The sequence below is a fragment of the Nannobrachium achirus genome (genome assembly GCF_963921795.1).
Source record: "Nannobrachium achirus genome assembly, chromosome: 14".
NCBI lineage: Eukaryota > Metazoa > Chordata > Actinopteri > Myctophiformes > Myctophidae > Nannobrachium > Nannobrachium achirus.
The window spans coordinates 10,075,310-10,098,515 of record NC_137821.1 but is presented as its reverse complement, the minus strand read 5'-3'; the positions used below and the strand labels follow the sequence as shown (position 1 = coordinate 10,098,515).

Here is a 23,206-nt window from a genome sequence, read left to right as displayed (position 1 = left end):
CAGTTAAAAGGGACAATTTGTTTCTTACCGATAGGGGTACTTATGTGCAGTCGAAAATGTCAATATTTTTATGTGGTGCGGTGTAGTGCCGTGCAGTGTGGTCACTGTGGTGCTAAAGCTGCAGTCAAAAAGGGGCTTATCTGACAACTCGTCGTCACAATGCAATGCATTCTAAGCTTGTATAGAGCTGCTATTGTTGTGATAAATACTGTACATGTCCTCCTTGACATGATCAAAATTAGAGAACCAAGATAACCTTGGCCAGTGGTTCGCAAAGTGGGGTCCGGGGACCGCCCCAGGGATCCTTGGGGAGGTTCCAGGGGGTCCTCTGTATCCATTTATATGTTGGCTGTTCAAAAATAGCAGATGTACAAGCTTCACAGTGCAAGCTTGAACATCTATTTGTTGTTTTAATATCTAAAATGTTTCCACTGGCAAAACCTTATCAGATGGAGGCAAAATCTTTGGGGTCCTTGACATGAAAAGGTTTGAGAACGACTGGCCTTGGCTACTTGGTATTTTCATGTAGCCTACTCAGTACATGAACATTAGTATTTTTATTTCCCCTTGGAAACAAGTGGTGTAAAGAAACAAAGTACATTAGGAAGGGATATTACACTTAAAAAAATTCAATAAAAAAATCATCGTCTACTCAGTCTGTTGGGAACACCCCAGACAGTTTTTAATTTGCTTGATTAAATATTTAGATATTTGATATTCGTTTTATTAGACTTTACATTTTATTAGACCTTCCTATACAAACCCATTTTAACTTCAAACTCCATTTTAACCATAATAGATTCATCAAAAACACTTATTTTTTTTCAGGTGACTCATACTGTCCTCCTAATATGTGTGCTGTTTTCGTTAACTTTTTTTAAATTTATTTTTAATATATTTTTCCCCAAAAATATTAAAAATAAATGAAAATGGTTATCGAAAATACACGTTTAGGTATTTGTAGGCCTACTTGAGTATTTCCAATTTCCTATTATGTTTACTCTTCATTCTATTCCACTACATCTCGGATCCAAATATTGTTCACTCCACTATAATCATTTGAAAACGTTTTCTTTGATTCCTGAAAACCTAGCCTACATTAACCACTTCAGCCCTACTGTAGGCTATATACTTTTCAGCCGTTTGAAAATAGCCAATATACAAGTTCACAATATGTTGAGGTGCGACACATTGTGAGCTTGTAGATCAGCTATTTTCAATAGATTGTTTTACATTTCAAAACATTGAGACATTGAAACATTGAGATTGAAGTTTCCTACAGAGAACTCGTTTCCTACAGAGGATCGCCCCAATGGTCAATTTCAACACACTGAAGACCATAGCTGGTGCAATAATCCAGCCCCTCTTTGACTACGGAGTCCACGTATGGTATCGTGACGCCCCACAAGCCCTGAAAACTAAACTCCAAACAGCCCAAAATAAACTAATTAGGGTCCTGCTTAACCTTCCCTATCAGACTCACCTCACCGCTACTCACCAGTTAAGAGTGGGGTGGCTCAGAGTAGATGACAGAGTACAGCAACTTGCAATGGGCCTGGTGTACAAGATACACTACACCACTATGATACCCAAGTACCTGTCAAAATACTTAAAAAACATTAAGGATGTCCATAATTACAACACCAGAGGCAGCGCCACAGATCACTTTCAACCCAGAGTCAAAACCAACAAAGGGTCAAACTCTTTTTTCTGCTATACCACCAAAATGTGGAAAGCCTTACCGAAGGTCATAAAGGAGTGTGGATCACTATAGCATCCTTTAAAATTGCCCCGAAAAACCACTTACAGGCAGCAGCCGTTCGCAACTGGTAAAAAAACTAACCTAGCCCAACACTACCCTCCCCTGCCCCTTCTTTGTATATATTCATGGATCTCCTTTTAGTAGACCTTGTACCAGTGAACTGTACCGTCATGAAACTGTACCTTTTCCTATGCAAACTTCTAATAAAGTCTTAAATCAATCAATCAATCAATTATCATCATATTACATACCTCCTCCAGCAGGTGGCGACATTTCACAGCCATGACTTGAATGGATTGAGCATGCGCGAAACACGCCGACCCGGAACTCGGTGTGTTTTGTTTACATTCTGGTGGATTCTGATTCAGATGAGGAGCAACACTGGACCTGTACACGAGAACAATGCAGAATACATTACTTAAACGGTGTAAAATGGAATTTCCACGTCATCGGCAAATGAATAACTGGCGTCGGTCAGAGAGGATATTATGATGTGTATTTTTGGAGTAAAAAACACAACAAAAAAGTGTTTCATGACAGCTGAAGCTTGGTCAGAGAGCGCCACCCGGCGGCTGCTGACCTGATCTGCAACCTTGTTCCAGAGAGGTAGACTGAATGCACACATCGTTTTAAAGTAAACTGTGGTGGAAAAAGGAATTCACAGTTTACTTGAGTAAAAGTACAAAAGTATTGATATCAACATGTACTTAGAGTACCAAAAGTAAGACTGTAAGAGTACTTACTCATTACATTAGTCATTATGTGGAATGTCCCTTTTCAAGTTTTCAAAATGTACATTAATCTTTTGAAAAATCTACAAGCTCACAAAACATGTATTCAGGGTTGAAGTGTATAATGTATGTGTTGTAATAATAATCAAAATCTACAAAGGAATTGGTAACTAAAATTTTCAAATAATTGTAGTGGAGTAAATATACATAAGTAAATAAGGTATTGGAAATTTGAACCACTCAAGTAAAGTACAAATAAATGTACTTACAGTATTGGTTTCTTTACTTTACACCACTGCATTTTGAGCTAGTTTGTTTAAAACACACATCATCCAGACCAGATGTTTTAACACTGTTAGTGTGAGTAGTGTAGTGCCCAAGTCCAATACTTGGGTGCTACTGGATGATGATGGTTATGGTGATGTTAAAACGTGTGCTCAATAAATCTGTTGTCCAAAACGTTGTCATTGGGTTTAAGAAAGTATATTTATTATCTATAACTTCGGTCCTATACTTCAGTAACAATTAAAGAAATAATCAAACTTTACACAGCAAGGCAAGAATACAGACACAGCTCCTGAGACACAGCTGGAAAACTGTTTGCCTCGCCATCAACACCACCTGAGGCTGGTTAGGGGCAGGGTTAAATAGATAGGCAATCAGTGACATCATCAATTAAATAAGCAATGTGGCTCAAATGGCTCTTACAAGTAGGCTATTGTACAATTCAGCCTACATCAGTGGTTCTCAACCTGTGGGTCGGGGGGGGGGGGGGTCCTCAGATGACTAACTTATTGTGCAACATTGTTTTCTCACTCAACAGTAAACAAGCGAACATAATGTTTAAGTGTATAGAGGGTATCTGCACATTTCTAAAGTGACACTTTAAGGACTTTTTAATACCTCTAAATTGACAAATTAAACATTGGCCAAATTGTCAAATATTAGTGTCAGAAATTGTGAAAATAGCAGATCTACATGCTCACAACGCCTCGTGTTGTGAGCATGTAGATCGCGGTGTGAGCATGTAGATCTGCTATTTTCACAATGGAACCGCCTCAACTCTTTGTGCTCGTCAGAGTGGGATGATTGATTTGGGGGGGGTCGCAGCTTGAAAAGGCTAAGTACCACTGGCCTACATAATCTACCTTGTTGCACCCAGTAGGGCATTCATGTCATTATGTGACATCATGAATGCCCTACTGGATGCTTCTGTGTCAGCTACACATGCCATGGGCAGTGTTGCCAGATCTTGTGAGCTAAATAAGCAACCAGGTGGGGGGAGGGGGTATAGCAGATCTGCAAGCTTGCTTGTAGATTAGCTCTGGAACAGAGTCAAACTAAATGTAATGTAACGTATATTCTTTTTAAATAAAAGTTCAAATATGATTATTTTGGAGGGGTCCTCCAGTTCAAATATGATTAAGAGTAAATAGTTGATACTAGGGGTGGGCGATATGGAACAATACAATATCGCGATATTTTCCCAAGCTGTATCACGATACACGATTTTATCACGATTCTTTTTCACGTTGGTTTTTATTGTTATTTTTCAAGTTACTTGACAAAAACTAGACTCTCTGGGTTCCTTTTGGGAGGTCTAAATTGAACTTTACAAGTATGTAACTCTGACAGTATACAAATGAAACCAAATGGACCCTTACGGGTCCATTTGGTTTCATTTGTATACTGTCAGAGTTAAGTGGAGACCTTGACATTTTACATTTTTTGAGAACTACTGATTTAGACCAAAATGCAGGTTTAAATTGAATTCTGCAATGAATCTCTGTATTAACGATTAAACAGGATTTTTTTTATAAGGCTCCGTCATGTATCACGATATATACAATAACTCTGAAAAGGCATATCGTGGAGACATTGTATCGTCTCAACGATAATTATCATTTATCACCATATCGCCCACCCCTAGTTGATACGTACATGATGTTTAGAAACATTAGCATTGTATGCACAGTAGGTGTGTGTACCGTATATGGTATATAACAAAAAAGAAAAGGCAGAGCAGGTACAGTGCTCCTACAGTGCAGTTCAATAGACCAGTTTTGCAACAAGGAAAAGTAAAAACATAGGTTCATCACTGGTTTCACATACAGTAGGTAAATCCACCAGGTGAAATAAACGGAGACACGAGTACATGTGTCTATAAAAAACAAAAATGTCTTCTTTTACAACAGATCATCATCGGTTTTCTAACCTGCAAGTCAATGTATCCGGAGGAGCTATTTAACTGCCAACCATACTGACTGACTGTATTTACAGTACTCTATATAGTGCAGTGTTTCTCAACCTTTTTTATGCATGGGCACACTTTTCATGTCCCAAGAATCCATGGGCACACCAACATAATACGGGGGTGTAAATATCGTCACTGCACACAACGCCTCGCACCGTGAGGCGTTGTGTGCTTGTAGATCGGCTGTTTTCACTAGTTTAAATCATTTTTTTAAATTATAAATACAATACTGGCTTTCAAGCAGTTTTAAGGGGCACACTTGACCCTTCTCAGGGGCACACCAAAGGTCCCCAGGCACAGTGGTTGAGAAACACTGATATAGTGTACAAGTTGGTGGGGGATAGAACTGAACTGTACTTTGAGGCCATTTGTGGTTTGCAGATATCTTAACCACTTAAACCTCATGCTCGTAAGTTATCAAATGCTTCACGTACAAAATAAGAATGAAAAGCGCAATTAAAATAATAAAACATACTAGCATATACAGTTGCAATGTCAGCATATTACTAAACCTCATTGTGTGTGTGTGTGTGTGTGTGTGTGTGTGTGTGTGTGTGTGTGTGTGTGTGTGTGTGTGTGTGTGTGTGTGTGTGTGTGTGTGTGTGTGTGTGTGTGTAGCATTATGGAGACAGCTTTTGTCATGGAGTGTGAGGAAGAGGAGCTGGAGCCAGTGCAACATGACGATGATGACGATGAACTCGATGATGGTACGTACAGTATGTACCTCTCGCTATGGACACTGATTGAGTGTAGGGGTGGAAGACCTAATTGATCATAATGTAATAATATTAATGAAGAAAATATAGGAGAAATTGCAGAAACACAAGCTCACGATTAGCCCTGTCACAATTATTGCATAATCGTCAGAATCGTTTCCATGTTGGAAAATGTTCACACCTTTTCAAATATAAACAATAGCAGAAATGGGTCATCTAGGAGCTTACAATGCATCACTTCGTGGTGAGTTGTAAGCTTGTAATAATATCTTTGTCCATTATGTAAAATTATTTGTCATATCTGCCCTGTGCAATTTTTGATTATGACGTCTAAAAGGCTAAAGTAATTTACATTTGTATTCATATGTTCCAATGTTCAATGACAAACAAACAATTAAATGCAATTATTTGACAATTAGTCAGTCGTCAACTTAAAATTTGTAATCGTGAAAGCCCTACACCGGGTCTACATGCTCCATCCGACGTCAGGGTCTGCGTCAATATGCAGACAGACCGATGTTCCGACCACCTAAACCTAACCTTAACCCTAAACCCAGTAAAACGAACGCTGTTGAATGCTAACCTGGTGAAATGCTAACCTGCCGACGATGGTCAATGCTAACCTGGTGAATGTTAACCTGGTCCAACCAACGGCCCGTCGGAAATTATGGGGGACCCCCGGACATCAGAACTTTGTTATGGCTCTCATATCTACAAATCGAGGTCAATATGAACTTTAGCATGGTCTCAGAACTTTCTTGGGACTCTCCTGCACACCCAACTGTCCACACTGGCTCACTGGGGATTTGATTGGTCAGACGTTGGGTGGACGTTGGGTAGTTTTTCTTTTTTTTTTACGCGTTCTTCCGACCCAGGCACGTGCACACATAGACATCAAAGGGGGCTTGAGCCCCTGCCCTTTTATCCATCTGTAAAAAGTGCCCTCTCAAGACAATGAATGCAGGTTTTACTATCGTGAAAGAAACGCAAATGTCCTCTTTCCATGCCCTACCTGAAGGCAGCATTCAAGAGAATTGCCTTGTCCAAACTCTCCTGAACTTTAATGCAGCATCTTATGTTGAAAGAATTGCTCTCTCATGTGTAGAAGTGAAGCATTGAAAATAGCCGACGTCTAGGCTCACAATGCGTCACAGCGCGACACGTTGTGAGCTTGAAGGTCTGCTATTTTCAATATTTTCACCAAAAGGCCCTTTTAGAAATGTCAGCCCCTGCCTCTCTAACATTCTCTGCACGTCCCCGCTTCCCCTTAGGATTGCTGCCGACGCTGCAAAACGGCAGCGGCGAGGAGCTCAGCAGAAGAGCAAAGCTGAGTGCAATGGACGAGTTTGAAGTGGCGTTATCGGAGGAGGTCAGGAAGTACAAGCACATCTACAACAGCTCCCTGAAGGACCACAGAGACAGCCGGATGGTGAACCGCTCGTGGAGAGAGATCTCAGAGACTCTCTCTGCCGACGCAACGTATTGCAAGTAAGGCTGTCACGATTAAGAATTTAAAGGCCTCTCCATTTTGTCTCCGACCACCGAAATTTTCACCCTCCAGTTGACGACACAAATAATTACGATTAACAATTTTATTTGTGCTTTCGGCCTTTGGACGCATTGGAATTTGTTTTATTTTTGTTAGTTTTTTACTTCATAATCACAAATTTCACAGGGCAAGTATTCATGGGTTGCATTTGTAGTCCTACACCAGCCATGTTGAGGACCAACACAGGTGTTCTGATTGCCAAAGAACATTAGTTCTATGCCAATCAGACAAATTGAAACACCCGTGTTGGCCATTTGGGACTACAAATGTAACCCATGGACTGACATGTACATTTTTTGATTTTTTTAATAGTGGAAATAGCTGATTTACTTGTTGTAAGCTTGTAGGTCTGCTATTTCTGCTGTTTTGGGAAAACGCATGAGCATTTTTCCAACGTGGAAACGATTATGACCATTACGCAAAAACAATAGCGATTATCTCAAATAATTGCGATTAGGCGATGACGTAATAACTGTGACAGGCCTGATTGCAGGAAAAGATGGCAGAACCTGCGAGACAAATTCACCAAGGCACGTCGGAGGATGATGAGGAGTCCAGGTGGCAGGGTGAACAGGGTGCCTGTGCTGTACACGGTGCTCCGGTGGCTCGATGGTCACATTAAACCCAAAGCCTCAATGAAATTCTTTCAAACCGAGGTAAGACGTTTTTTTTGTCATTGTGACCGTCAGATCGCAGTTACTATCAAAACCTCCACCGGCTGTCAGCTAGTCAGTCTGTCAGTCTGTCCGTCACGTCACACTTTTGCCCTACTACAGTATTATCTCTGCCACCGTTGCCCCTATCCATGCCAAACTTTGCACACACACTCCTTGGCTGCCAAACCACAACCTCCACCCCACCCCTCATTTCTCACATGGCCCTCTTCTAGTGCCACCATGAGGCAGATTCTTGCAAAACACATTTTTGGACACTGCTCCTACAGATTCTGCCCTAGAATCACGCAAAGCGCTACACAGTATGTCTAGAGTCATGTCATCAACATGGATCTGTCCCATTTAGCACCACCATCAGGCCGATCTTTGCCGAACACATTTTTTGACACTACAGATTTTGCCCTAAAATCATGCAAAGCCAATTTGTGTATACTGTACATGCGACCTGGCGGTCGCTTATCTCCCGATTAGGGAGTCTTACTAGTTAGTTCATGTTAAATGTGACCGCCAACCTGACCTGAGGCTAGAAGGCTGGTACTACTAGCCTGGCATTAACCAGACTGATAACGTGGATTCACTCACACGTTCCTCCACAGCATCAGTCTGGACTTGGGCCCATAGGCCATGACCAGGCCAATCAGTGATTGGGGCGTTCATCAGTGACATGCATTTACATCACCCTGTAGACAATATGCCTTCTGGTTGGTTCCAAGATTTCTAGCGGAAGTGATGCGTTTAACAGAAGTTACGTTAGGGGAAAACCGGGGAAGCTCACTTCCGGGGAACGCTTTCTGCCTTATATTGTCACCAGGCTTTTGTCTTCGCAGATGAGTAAAGTCTGGCTACGCGAGGCTACATTTACATGGGTTTTTAGACCACTATCATTGGCTAAATGCTTGGTACACCTTTTTCACCTTGTGGGTGCACACATACATGACATTACAGGCAATAACTAGACTGTCAAGGTGCCAACTTGCTTCTTGTGCACTTGTGGCCATATATGGCTAGGCCTATATGGCCATATATGGCCCTCTGCTGGCGCAAATAATTACTGTATCCACCTGTTTCCGCGAGAATCTACTGTAGCATTATTTGCGGGACACTTCCAGTTAACAGCAGACATACAAGCTGAAGTCGCGTCGCAGATGCAACTGTTGTGAGCTTGTAGATCACTCTCGGCTGTTCTTATGTAACACTTGGTTTTTTTTCACCCCCACTTAGACCCAAGAGCATCCGTCCCCGAGCTGGCAGCCCATCTCCCGTTCCCCATCCACTGATATAGAGCTGGAGATGTCCACTATAAACTGTAACACAGATGAATTTGACTGCGCGGTGCCGGACACGCCGTCTCCAGCACCATCTCCAGTCCCAGCTCCATCTCCAGCTCCATCAGTTCCTGTTCCACTTCCGCCTCCAACTCCTCCTCCGCAATCAACTCCAACACCCACTCCCACTGCTAGTTCTCGCCCTGTTCCTTTACCACTCCCGGTTCCGTCTCCAACGGATGTTCCAGCTTTGTGTCCCGGTCCATCCACCACTTTGTGTCCCGGTCCTCCCACTCCTTCACTTCTCGGTCCGTCCGCTACTTCAAGTCTCGGTCCGTCCGCTACTTCAAGTCTCGGTCCGTCCGCTACTTCAAGTCTCGGTCCGTCCGCTACTTCAAGTCTCGGTCCGTCAGCTTCTTCAAGTCTCGGTCCGTCCGCTACTTCAAGTCTCGGTCCGTCCGCTACTTCAAGTCTCGGTCCGTCCAATACTTCAAGTCTCGGTCCGTCCGCTACTTCAAGTCTCGATCGTTCCGCTTCTTCAAGTCTCGATCGCTCCGCTCCAAGATCAAGGAAGCGGAAGAGGGCCTCGGAGCCAGAAGGCCTCAATTACGAAAGTCTTTTCGCCGCTCTCGACCAACGGAGGGCAGCAAGGGAGGCCGCGATGGAAGCCGGGCGGGAGAGGAGAACCGCCGTCCTCGAAAGACTGCTGGGACAGCAGGACGAATGTGACCGGTACGTCCTTCACGTGGCAGACTTCATGAGGTCTCTGCCGCCGGACCATCGGTCCGAGTTCAAGTTTAAACTCCAGAACCTCATGCGTGAGACGGAACAGGCGGTGAGAAATGGAGTGGCGGAGAACGGCCTGGCTGCGGTTCAAAAAACAGAGCAACAGAACTGGGAAGAAAGGTGATTTAAGTGACTTTAACTAATTAAGTGACTTTAAGTATCTCAGAAAGCGCTGATGAAATATGCCTTGTCTGATGAGAGACATTCAAAGTTTCTTTAACTGCGAGGATTTTCTTTTATTATTTTATTTTATGTTTTCAGTAAAGTCAACCTGTAACATGGCAAGTACACACCAATACTGAGGTTTGTGTGTGTGTCTGTGCGTGCGTGCATTGAATCTCCATATTTCAAGTTGTTAAGTTGTTTCATCACTTAATGCCCTACTTTGTTATACTGTAGGAGAGTGAAGAAGTTAAGCACAGAGGTTCCCAAACGTTTTAGCTTGAGACCCAAAAGGGAAATTTGTTGTCTCCCCAGGACCCAAACTAGGGAAAATAGCTGATGTGCAAGCTCACAACGCGTTGCAATGCGACACATTTTGGCCTTGTAGATCTGCTATTTTTGCTGCTTATTTAGTATCAAATTTTGAAAAAATGTTTGACATTTTGGTTTATTTCTGAAACATTTAGATGTATTTTTAAAATCTTTTAAATTAATAATTTAAATATTTATTTCACAACCCATACAAATCGGCCTAGGACCCAAAATTGGGTCTCGAGTTAAAGTATTGAAAATAGTTGATAGATAAAGGAGGTAAAGAGAAATGTAAACTGTGCAAGTACATAGTGTTACTCCTTACATAACACATGGCTTGGTCGAGAGGAGGGAAACAATATTTGTTATATATATATACTGTATATATATTTTTCATATGTTCTTCACATGAAGGTGCAATATGTACACTACAGCAGAATGCTGCTACTGTAATTTGTAAATACCAATAAATTATTTTGTGAAATTAACAGTTTTCTTTTTTTCCCCACTTGGTTATTATTACTGTATGTATTGAAAACGTTATACACTAAACCCCATATGGTTGAGTGTAGTCAATTCAATTCAAAGGGCTTTATTGGCAAGAGAAAACTGTTGACATTGTGCGTGCGTGCGTGTGTGTGTTTCAGAACCATGTTTTATTTTGGCAATGGCATTCTAAACATTGCAATCAACTCTTGGTGGAACAAGCCCATAGGTAGTTTGCCCAAACATGGGCATATCTACTTGTCATTACATTATGAATACTGAATGAATTCATGCCAAGAAAGACACATAGCATGCATATCATACACTCATTACATTATAGTGCTGTGGCTGGAAACAGACACGGTTGTATGTTAAATTGTGGTATAATGACCACATTAGTGCATGTTTATTTTCTCTCACGATGTACACCTCCCCATGACCTGATCTTTGATGCCATACAAGAAACAAGTTTCCAGGACTTATTTGTGTTATCCTTTGGCCTAAATGTCTGAAAGTATTCAACCAAACAATCAAAGATTATCAATTAACCACGCAAACCTTATGTACTTTGCAGACCATGGTCACCCGGGGCTCTAAACCTGGCCCGCTCCCTTTTCCCTCTACATCAAATCTCCTCGGCTAATATAACCGTTTCACAATCTCACAACACGTCGCATTGTGCAACGTTGTGAGCTTGTTGATCCGCTATCGTCACCGAATGTTCACCTCAGAATACAGACTTGGGGTTCATGTTGGTTCTTTAACTAATCTCATCTGAGCCAGCAGGCTCGCCAGCTCAGTCCAGCCAGCAGCAGTCTACACACCAGTGGTTCTCAACCTTTTCAAGCCGCGACCGCAAAATAATCATATTTGAACTGGGGACCCCCTCACCCTGACGAGCACTAAGAGTTGAGGCAGTACATTTTGTATAACACGGTTCTATTGTGAAAATACAACGCGTTGCGAGGCGTTGTGAGCATGTAGATCGGCTATTTTCACAATTCCTGACTCTAATATTTGACAATTTAACAATTTAATTTAATATTTAACTTGTCATTTTAGAAAATTTAGAGGTATTAAAAAGTCCTTCAATTGTCACTTTGGAAATGTGCAGATATCACCTATACACTTAAACTTTATGTTGGTTTGTTTACAGTAGAGTGAGAATACAGTGCTGCTGCTGCAGCTGCACATTAAGTTAATCATTTGGGGACGCCCCAAAATAATGCCAATGACAGAACACCAGCAGTTCAGTGGAAATGACATGTCATATGGCTTTACCTGTACCACAGTATCACACTGGTTGCAATACATGTACTGTACCTTTCACAACCAATGTTTTCTTAGTAGCCAAGTAAGAAACAAAAAAGCTGCATTTGGTCAAACATCTCATTCTCCCTGCAGCCATAGTTTTGGCCGAAACTAGGATTGACAAGAAAGCAGCCGACACTATCAAGTCAACCACAACTTTGTTTGTTTGTAGTTTTGTTGGAAAGTAAGAACAGAAACGTAAGAAAAACATCAGAATGCATGAAATACAGAGTTACAAGTACAGGCTATTATAGAGCTCAAGGGTTACATAATGTAAGACAAAAAAGGTTGTGAACCACTGCTCTATAGTTGACCCGGGCGGGAGGTGTCGATATTGCGACGTAGCATTTGTTCGACGTCCCATTAGTTTGACGCTGGTGAATGCTAACCACTATGCCTAACCCTAACCTCAGTAAAACTAAACCTAACCCTAAAACCTAACCCTTAGTCGAACCAATGAAACATAGAAATATCAAGCCTTTCCAGACCCGGGCTATGATGATAGCTTCCTGGTCAGTAACAGGGTGTTTTAGCTTTGTGGACAGTCATTTATCCCTTTCGTCTGGAATGTCCCTATACTGACATTTCCCAAACGGTTCAAGAAATGTTAAACCTGATGCTCTTTCTTGAGAGCACGTCTCAGGAGAACTCTCCAATCTGTACACATCATCCCACTTCATCCATCTCGCACAAATACACAGACGCGTCAGACGACCAGCACCTGAACCCAGGGTAGAAGGGTTCCGTGAATGTGTATTGTACATTGTACAGGTGTGTCCATGTGAGAGAGGATACTCTGTAGAAGGATATAGTGCCAGCGGGCATGTCCAGATACACTCCTACTCTGTTGGAGCCAGAGGGACAGACGGGGAGTTCAGTCATCTTCCCGTTGTGATTGACTTTGTAGAAGTTCCCATGGACACCATCATTACATAATAGATACCAGGACTTTGTCATGGATATGGAAACGACTCCACTCCACTCTACCTCCCAGTAACAGCGTCCAGTCAGACCCTCTTTACACCGAACCTCTGGCAAATAGACAAATCTGTCTCTGTGACAAGGATAAGGCTGATTGTTTCCCACACGTGTCACCTTTCTGTTGTTCTCGGACAGAGAGAGGTAGCTGTTTACTGTTGCGGGGTCCAGTGTGAGTTTGCGCGCGTGTGACAAGAACTTTCTGTCTTCCTGCTTGACCTGCTGCTCTGCGGAGAGAACCCTCTCTGCCAAATGTTCCTTTCTTTTTACGAGTTGGAGTCGCTCCTCCTCCCATGTGACTGCCAAAGCTTCCTTTTCTTGAATAAGTCGGAGTCTCTCCTGCTCCGATTTGTCGGCCAAAGCTTCCTTTTCTCTAATCAACTGGAGTCTCTCCTGATCCCACGTGATTGCCAACGCTTCCTTTTCTTGAATCAGTTGGAGGACCTCCTCTTGTTTCTTCTCCTTCTCCCTGCTAAGTTCCTCCTGGAGGGACACGATCACCTCGATTCTCCACTTGCTTCCCATCAGAACGTGCTCCATCTTCTCCTCCATCTCCAGGATCGCGATCATTGTGTCTCGGTTCTTCTGCTCTGCGGCGAGTAGCTTCAGCGACAAAGCCTCTTTTTCTCGAATGAGCCGGAGTCTCTCCTTCTCCCATTTAACCCTCTCGTGGAGGAAGTGGAAGCAGAGGATAAAAGGATCAACCAGGAGGATGATCCTTTTCTCCCTGGCTTCCACTTCCACCAATCTGTTTTCCATCGCCGGGCTCTTCATCTCTGCGGTTGTCCTCTCGGCCTCCCTGTCTTTGAAGGCCTGGTTTATGTCATCCATGGCCTTCTGGAAGGCCCTTTGTCTTTTTGCTCTTTTCCGCACGAAAGAGTACCCGACCATAAGTGTTACCGCCGCCACACCTGCACTGAAAACCTTCACATTAAGCATCTTTATGTAATTAACTTTAGCTAGTTACTCGAATTATTGGTGAAACTCAGTGTAATCATACTTAACTTAGCTAGTTACTTTAATTACAGGTGCAACTCTACTAATGGGTTGGCATAATTGTCATTGTCCTAGGTAGTTACTCTAATTATAGGTGCAACTCTAACATTGGTTCAGTGCACTACGTTTATATCCTGCACACTGAGTATTTTGATGACGTCATGATATGGCTGAATACATCGATCCAATGACTGCTTCATAGACGTGTTTGATAGCACTGTCATCAGAGTTTAAATCATGTTAATGTGTATTTTGAGACATTTAACCACTTAAATTGTCTATAATTAGTAAACCTGACCGTTGGCTCTGTGCTTGGTCTGCTCTTTCCCTACACCAAACCTCTTTGCCAAAAAGAACTGATCTTCAAGATTGTAGATCTTCTATATTCCGTTCCCCTCAAGGAATTCTAGGTTTCAATTGGTTAATGAAAAAAAAAAAAAGAAAACCTGTTGTGGTAATTGATACATTTCTTCCCGGCAACAGACCCAGCTGTTGTGCCTTGTCTTACCTCTTAAACCCATCATCACACGTTGCTTTCAAATCCACAGCCCTTCTGCAGGTCACATGATGCTTCTGTAGTGACCTGCAGGTCAGGTGGGTTCGGGTAAGATTCAGACTGTTGCCTAGCAGTCCATGCACCAGGGCCTTTATGTATCCAGTCTGGATACAGAGGAGTAGGTACGGTGTTGTTTATAGCCTACTGTAGAGTAAAGCCTCTATCATAGTCCGAGGTGAAGAGCTATCACCTCACCGCGGTGTAGTTTTCTAGCTATCACCTAGGTTATACATTTTTAGGTGATAGCTAGAAAACTACACCGCAGTGAGGTGATAGCTCTTCATCTCGGACTATGATAAGGCCTTTAGTATGTCCTTTAAAAGGTAAGGTGTTGTTACTGTGTACACAATAATGTATACTGTATATGGTGTTAAACTTACACTGTATAGTAATCATCATCCTGCATGTTTCTATTGAAATACTTCTGCATTTGTACAGTGCTTCATCTTTTTTACTTCTCTCCATTGAATTGAAGATTCAATGGAGTGAAGTATTTCTGCATTGGCATGGTGCGTGGTTTTGCACTTCTCTCCACTATTGTCATCTGATGTGCAGCTGAGCTGTGGTGGAAATGGACTTTCAGGTCAGATGAACTCTCTTAAGATCCTCCATTCTTCTCAAGGATGACTGAATTTTAGGAGTTCAGGTAGGATTCAATGTTTCAATTCCTTCTTCCTGCATGGAAATTACTTTTCTGTTTTATATACAGTATTGTTAGTTGTTTAAAAAAGGGTTGAATTCAGTTTCTTTGAGAGCATATAGCAACATACTCTGTTTTTTTTTTGTTTTTGTTTTTTAATTGTTGAATATTTGACATTTTTCAGAGAACTTAGGTCAGGATTTAGAAGGTGCTTTGAGAATCAGACTCAAGTCTACTCTAAATGGGTTAAGAGTCATTAACCCAATAACAAAACACGATGGTATGGTGCAAAGAAAATATACATTAAGTGATTTGTTTTAACAAAATTGAGGACATTCAAAAATGACCAAGACATGTGCCAGTTAAATATTTTTATATTAGGGCTGGGATGCGATTAAAATTTGTAATCGAATTAATTACAGGCTCTGTGATTAATTAATCGTAATTAATCGCATTTTAATCGCACATCGATATTTGACCTGAGAAGCATTTTTTTCAAGTAAAACACATTTTGTTGTACTAGTGAATCAACGAGTGAGTTTTTTTAATCTAAAATTCGCATCCACTGGGCCAAGCAAAGCGCTCTGATCGGCTACTTCTCCCATTTGCGTTTGTTGTCTCTTCTTGGTTGGTGCATCGCTATGATCGGTATGCCCGAAACTGAAGGTTCTGTGGTGCAAAAACTAAGTGCGATTAAAATGCGTTAATTTTTGTAATTGCGTTTTCTGTAATTAATTAATCACAATTAATCAGTTAAAATCCAAGCCTTAATATATATATATATATATAATAAAACAAAGCGTATGAGTGCTGCACCACAAAATAACCATGCAAACTAATTCAAATTAAGAGCAGAATAGTGCAATAAGAACATCATTTCTATTACTTTTTTACAAAACAAAATATTACATTTAAATATCCTGTGTTTAACAAACTAAAATATGTCTAAAACCTCAGTAGATGTCCTATCAGTAAACGTCTTCATAATAAAAGGCTGGAGTGTTTCCTTCCAGAACTTAAAGAGATATTCCACTTTCAAAAACCTTTGGTCATTTTATTGTCTAATCAGGCTTTTATGAACACCCTGGACAGTTTTTAATTTGCTTGATTCAATATTTAGATATGTTATGTAAATGTTATCAGGCCCTCCAGGCCCAGGGCCTCTCCCCACACCCACCCATTGTAAATTCAAACTTCATTTTAACCATGATAGATTCATTAAAAACACCCATTATTTTTTCTGGTGACTCATACTATCCTCCTAATATGTGAGCAGGCCGTGTTTTTTCGATAACATTTTTCATTTATTTTTAATAATAATGTTTTTGTATTTAATTTTTTCCATTTTCCCAAATAATTATTCAAAATAAATGAAAAAAGTTATCGAAAAAACACGGCCTGCTCACGTATTAAGAGGGTATTATGAGTCACCAGAAAAGAATTATGGATGTTTTTAATGAATCTGTCATGGTTAAAATGGAGTTTGATGTTACAATGGGTGTGTATGGGGAGAGAGGCCCTTCCACTGCTCCCTGTTGAAAGTGAAATATCCCTTTAACAAACAGGTGTTTTGTTCGAAACACTTGTGATTTCCTATCCCGGTCACGCACCAAAGTACTAATGACATATATAACTGTCTCCAGCCACACGTGTGTGTGTGTGTGTGTGTGTGTGTGTGTGTGTGTGTGTGTGTGTGTGTGTGTGTGTGTGTGTGCGTGTGTGTGAGAGGGGGAGAGAAAAAGGAGGAGAGAGAGAGAGAGAGAGAGAGAGAGCAACATTTACATTATGGATTACACTATGCTCTTCTTTTTTGGGAAACAAAACAGCAAGAAGGCATATACAAACATTTAGCCTCTCCATGCCCTTCTGGCAATCACAAGAACAAGTAGGTCGGGAGTGGCTTGTTGTCGGTATCAGCCAGTAACACGCGGGAGTCTGGCCCCGTTACAATGCGCTAGACCCCTGGGAGATGGACTGCTGAGGTGGAGCGCCACACCTACCATCAGCTCACTCATACGCTGAGTTGGCGGTGCCCGGAATCGAACCCATGACCTTGCGGTACAAAGGCGAGAGCTCTACCGACTGAGCTACCCAGGCACAACCCAATCACAAGAACAATATATATATATATATATGTGTAACGGAGGTGATCCCCACCCGGCTTCGAACCCGGGTCTCCCGCGTGAAAGTCCAATATCTTAACCATTACTTCAAAGGGATATCCCTATGGAATGAGGGCAGATACTAGACTTTTGACGCTTCAGGCTGGGGCTGCAACTCTCTCCGCCACACATATATATATATATATATATCCACGAGTTTCCAACGCCCCATAGTGCATTGCGCAGACGCTGTACCGTCCGGCGCCACAGCCGAGTGTGATTTACAAGCTCACAACAGGCTGCATCTGCGACGCGACGTGAGCTTGTATGTCTGCTGTTAAACCGGAAGTGTGGTCCAAACAGGTCCAAATAATCTCCAGTAAACTCCCGCGGCAACAGGTGGATATATATATATATTTTTTTTTTTTTTTTCCGAATTCTTTTTTCTCCGAACTTCCCAGAATATTTTAAAGGTGATACACCATGAAATTTCACTTTTCCTATTTTAAAACCTTTTTTTGGGGTCCCACTAGCACCTTCTATCCTCACAAAGTCCCATTTCTGACCGTTGTGTCTTTCTTTGGTTTTGAGAAGGTGAAGGTTAAAAGTATCCCACGGGTTCTCAAAACAGGCTGTTCAGATTTGCTGCCGATTGTGACGTCATCTGCCGATTGTGACGTCATCACAAAAAAAATCCAAAAAAAGAATTTTTCAAAAAGATTTTTTTTTTCAAAAAAAAAAATTTTTTTCAAAAAGATTTTGGGGGGGGTGGCGCAGTTCAGGCCAAAGGTGGTACTGCAGCTGAAATGCTCTGAGAGCCATTCAAAAATGAGAGAGGCTCTCTATTCAGGAGTGGTAATTTAGCCTCAAACCTTTTGAAAAACGTTTTTGGGACATAAACAATATGACATAAATACTTTTTAAATGCATGGTGTATCACCTTTAAAAATGACCGTATTGGGGTATCAGGCGTATCAGGCTGGGGCTGATAGTTATCCCAAATGTGTGCAAACTATAGCCTCAAATATAAGTTTACATGTGTACTGTAATTGTTTTACTGTTGTATCCTCTTTAGATCACCAATGCTGAACAGTTTTGTCACCAACCAGGTTCCACAGCAGAATTACTCCTCCAAAAGTAGCTGACAGTTGACCCTGAAGACAGCCATGATGCTACAGACAGGAAGCTACCATTGTTTCCCCTTCTTATTTCTGTTGTTCACGCTTCATCTTAGTCCCATGCTGGCTTACTACCTGAAAGACTGCACTATACTTTACCCTGACAATATCACTGCTGGTGTTTCAGTGAACTGTGAGCGTTGTTATCTCGTTAGCGTACCAGATGACATTCCCAGAGACGTTATATCATTAACACTAGTGAACAATAAAATACAAAATATACACAGGACAGATTTTCACCATCTGTCAAATCTCACAGATTTGTACATGAGTAATAATCATATAACTAATGTAGATGACGGGGCTTTTGTTCATTTGGTGCAACTTAAAGTGCTCACTATGAACTACAACAGACTGACAACACTGACTGAGAATATGTTTCAGGGCCTGTTTAACCTCTTGATGCTGCAGTTGAATTATAATGATGATATGCATTTCATCAACCCTGCTGCCTTCCAGTCACTCACCAGCTTACAGGAACTACATCTGATGGTCAAGGGTATACATCAAATGGCAGATATAATCCCCGTCTTACAACTAACACGCTTACAGGTGCTGGACATCTCAATTGATGAGTTGGAGTCTTTTGAGTCAAAGGATCTCCCGTTAAACATGTCCTCTGAGCTCAGGGAGTTGAGATTGATGTCAAACTCGATAAAAAGGTTTAGCATCACAACAGCTGTATTTGCACATCTTAAGACAATCAAGCTGTCATTAGACGAATGGGAGTGGGACATGCCAGACACATCTTTTCTAAGGAATATAACTACAGTGTATTTGACTGGTTCTATTTGGTCTTATAACACCATCAGAAAGGCTCTACAGAGCCTTGATTCCCTGGAGAACCTAAAGCTGCTGATGTTTTGGCAGGGTGAGTGGACGGAGAGAGATCTCATAAATATTGCCTGCAAAATACCCACACTGAGGAAACTTGATATTAAGGGTAACATGATTGCCAACATAAGTGAAATGCTGTCACCTTGTACTGAGCTAAGCTACCTGAACCTAGCGGATAATGTACTGTATAAGGAAATGCCTTCGTTTTCAATAAAACAAATGAAGCAACTGAGTCACCTGAACCTCCGTGACAACAATCTTGACAAAGTGCCAGATGATGTTAAGAATCTCCCCATGCTTCAAATCCTAGACCTGCGTAATAATGATATTGATGATTTAAGCTGCACAGACTTCTTAAATTTAACCAGACTCACACACCTTCATCTAGATAACAACAACATACATGAACTCAAACCGTGTGTTTTTCAATATCTCAACGAGTTAAAGATTCTGACAGCAAATCATAATTACATTTGGACATTTGGTGACACATTCATGACTGGTCTACAGAAACTAGAATTATTGGATTTAAATAATAATGTTGTCACAAGGCTCCACACAGGAGCTTTTAAAAGTCTGAAATCACTCAGGCACTTAGAAATGGAATTAGGCCTGAAAGGCCACTGGAACATTGACTGGGACAACAACTATTTGGAAGGACTATTAGAACTTGAAACACTTAGTGTATTCTTTTATATTCTCCCTAACATTATATATATAAGTCCCAGAGAGTTACCAAAAAGCCTGAACAACTTTATAATAAAATTCAGCCCACAATCTTATGAATCACAATGTTCATTTGGATTAGTAAGACAAATGTTGTCCATGATGAAACATTTGGAACACTTTGAAGCTGAGAATGTCTACAATGACCTACCAGACCAATACACATTTAAAGATGTACCACAGCTGAAGACTCTTACCTTAAGGAACGGTAATCTGCCAGACCTGTCCCCAGATATATTTGACCCAATACAAAACTTAGAATCTCTCGATCTCTCCAACAATAAAGTTAAGTCTCTGGATTTCCTGGCACAAGCCAACCTGACTGGACTCTCTTGGTTAAACCTGTGCCAGAATGAGTTGACGGTGATCAATGTCTCTGTGTTCAGTTTCCTCTCTGCTCTCAAATATGTTAACATGGCTGGCAACCCTTTAGCTTGTGATTGCTCCAATTATGACTTTCAGCAGTGGATGCTGAACAACAATCAGACGCAGGTAGTTTTTGCTCACAGCTACACTTGCGGCTTTCCTCTAGCTAAAGCGGGAACCAAGTTTCTGGACTTTGACTATCATTCCTGTTTGGTGGACTATAGCTTCATCTGCTTCATTTCCTCCACTTGTATGATTGTGCTGACTCTGCTCACATCCTTCACCTACCACTTCCTGAGGTTGCATCTTCTCTATGCCTACTACCTCTTCCTGGCCTTCCTTTATGATGCCAAAGAAAGAAAGAGAGGGTCTCCTCAGCGCTATGATGCCTTCATCTCCTACAACGTTCACGATGAGCTCTGGGTTTGCAGAGAAATGCTGCCAGTGCTGGAGGGAGAGCAAGGCTGGAGACTCTGTCTGCACCACAGAGACTTCCTACCAGGTACAAACCTCTCTGTCTCTAAATAATACTGTATATGTGTTGTCTATAGCAGGGGTTTTCAAAGTGGGTGACGGGGCACCCTGGGGTGCCGTGATGGCAGTCCAGGGGTGCCGCGAGATAATTTGATAATATTTGGAATTTATTTGGACTCTTAAAAAATATTTAGTATCCTTTTAAACTTGAAGTACAATGTTATTTTCAGTCAGTTCTAACCAAAATGACTGTTATCTCAATGTTTTCCTCACAACATAATCGCTAAAATATGCTATAAATATAAGGTGCTGTCAGGCGAAAACCTTGTATTTCCAAGTTTCAAATGTGTATGTATTTTGGTAAAATACTTCATCATACATACTTCATCATACAAAAGTGTCACACAAGTAGTGAAAATAGCAGATCTACAAGCACACAACCTTGTGTGCTTGTAGATCGCCTATGTTCACTATTTTAAATAGTTTTTTTAAAATAATAAGGTTTTGGACATACAAGGTTTCCACCCTACAACGACAATTTAATGTAGGGGTGCCTCAGATGAAAAAGAATATTCATGGGGTGCCCTGAGACAAAAAAGTTTGGGAACCCCTGGTCTATAGCCTATAGTGGTGGCATTATTATTACTGTATGTAATTCTCTCTCTCTCTCTCTCTCTCTCTCTCTCTCTCTCTCTCTCTCTCTCTCTCTCTCTCTCTCTCTCTCTCTCTCTCTCTCTCTGTATGTTTTGTTTCCAGGTAAACCCATCATAGAGAACATTACAGATGCCATCTACGGCAGCAGAAAGACCATCTGTGTGATCAGCCATCATTACCTGGAGAGTGAATGGTGCTCTAGAGAGATCCAGATGGCCAGGTGGGGGCAGTAATGTTATTGTTGTTCAATGATTCATTGGGTTGATCGTGATTCATTTAGACCACTTTATTTGTGTCGTGTTATGAAGTGAGGTATTGTAATGAGGCTGTGTGTTATTATACATAGTGTATACTGTGTGCATACAGTATATATTCTCTGCCTGTGACTCAATTGGTCATTATTGCGCCCGTAGGTCGCAGTTAACTATGATTATACAAGACAGATGGCCAAGACAGCCCATATCTGTGTGGCTGGTTCTACAGACAGGGATCTCCATGTATGGTCATAAAAGGGTATCATGTCAGATGTCATAGACATCATAGGACTTTCATATATGCTAACGAATAACTGAGTAAGCATGTTTGGGCTCTCACAGCATATCTCCATATACAGTACATGCATCTCCATATATATATGGGTACCAGGGGTCTCCATATGGGTAACTGGTCGAATATACATCACTGGTCAGATGGCAACGAATTGGTGCGACCTCACCCTTTAGGGAGAGGTCGCATGTCGCCCTGAGGCGTCTTACTAGTAAATAAAACTGTCCATACAACTTGACTGAGTGTAACTGTCCTCTGGTCTCCTGTGTGCATGCAGCTACCGTCTGTTTGATGAACAGAAGGACGTATTGATCCTGGTGTTTCTGGAGGACATTCCAGCCCACCAGTTGTCTCCCTACTATCATATGAGGAGGCTGGTGAAGAGACACACCTACCTGAGCTGGTCCCAGGCTGAACAGCACCCTGGACTGTTCTGGCAGAACCTACGCAGAGCTCTGGAGTCTGGACACACCGCACACTGACCTGGATTTCAATCAATAATCTGCCATTTCATGTCATTATGTTACGGTGAATGTCAATGAAAGGGGAATCTGGTGGGGAATTTTCTTCTTTTTCTTTTTTTTTAAGGGGGAAATCGTCCTGTCGGGAGGAGCGTTTGTTTCGTAGTTTGCTGTAAACTTTAACAGACAGTGAGTGTTAGATGATGTATGTTTTATTCAATATGAACTTTTAAAGCACTTCGTAAGACTCACCTTTTTAAGTAATTGTTTTTTGTTTTCATTGTTTCTTTACTTAAAGGGGAAATGGAATTGCCCGGGACCCATAGTTTGGTGCCTTAGAAGAGATGTATGGAAATCAGAAAAGTCACACCCCCTTTTGTGTTGCCTAGAACTGGAGGATTGATTGTGGGGTCATGGCTTGCAGAGCCTACATCTTGATGTACTCCTTTAGGCTATATTAATTACATAGTTCAATGTTGAAAATGAGTGGTTTTCCCCTTTAACCCAGTTTAATTATTATAATTATGTTTTTATTTCACTTCATATTTTACCTTCTATTGAATTTGAACTTTTTTTTGTACTTCGTATTAATTACATTTAATGTATTTCCTTTCATTCCATGTATTGTTTATTTACAAGGATCATGTAACAAATAAGGAACAAATAATACACTACAGGTAATCA

The 23,206-nt window shown here is 41.4% G+C and overlaps 1 protein-coding gene across 1 annotated transcript; it reads left to right on the top strand.

The window, feature by feature from the left end:
- Positions 1–20,435: 20,435 nt before the first annotated feature.
- LOC308297796 (toll-like receptor 13) lies at positions 20,436–22,543 on the top strand (the record flags this gene model as incomplete). The annotated part of the gene is made up of 3 exons (XM_080741363.1): positions 20,436–20,889; positions 21,618–21,735; positions 22,339–22,543. The coding sequence occupies 3 exons, from the start codon at positions 20,436–20,438 to the stop codon at positions 22,541–22,543; spliced, it is 777 nt and encodes a 258-aa protein (XP_080597489.1).
- Positions 22,544–23,206: the final 663 nt, after the last annotated feature.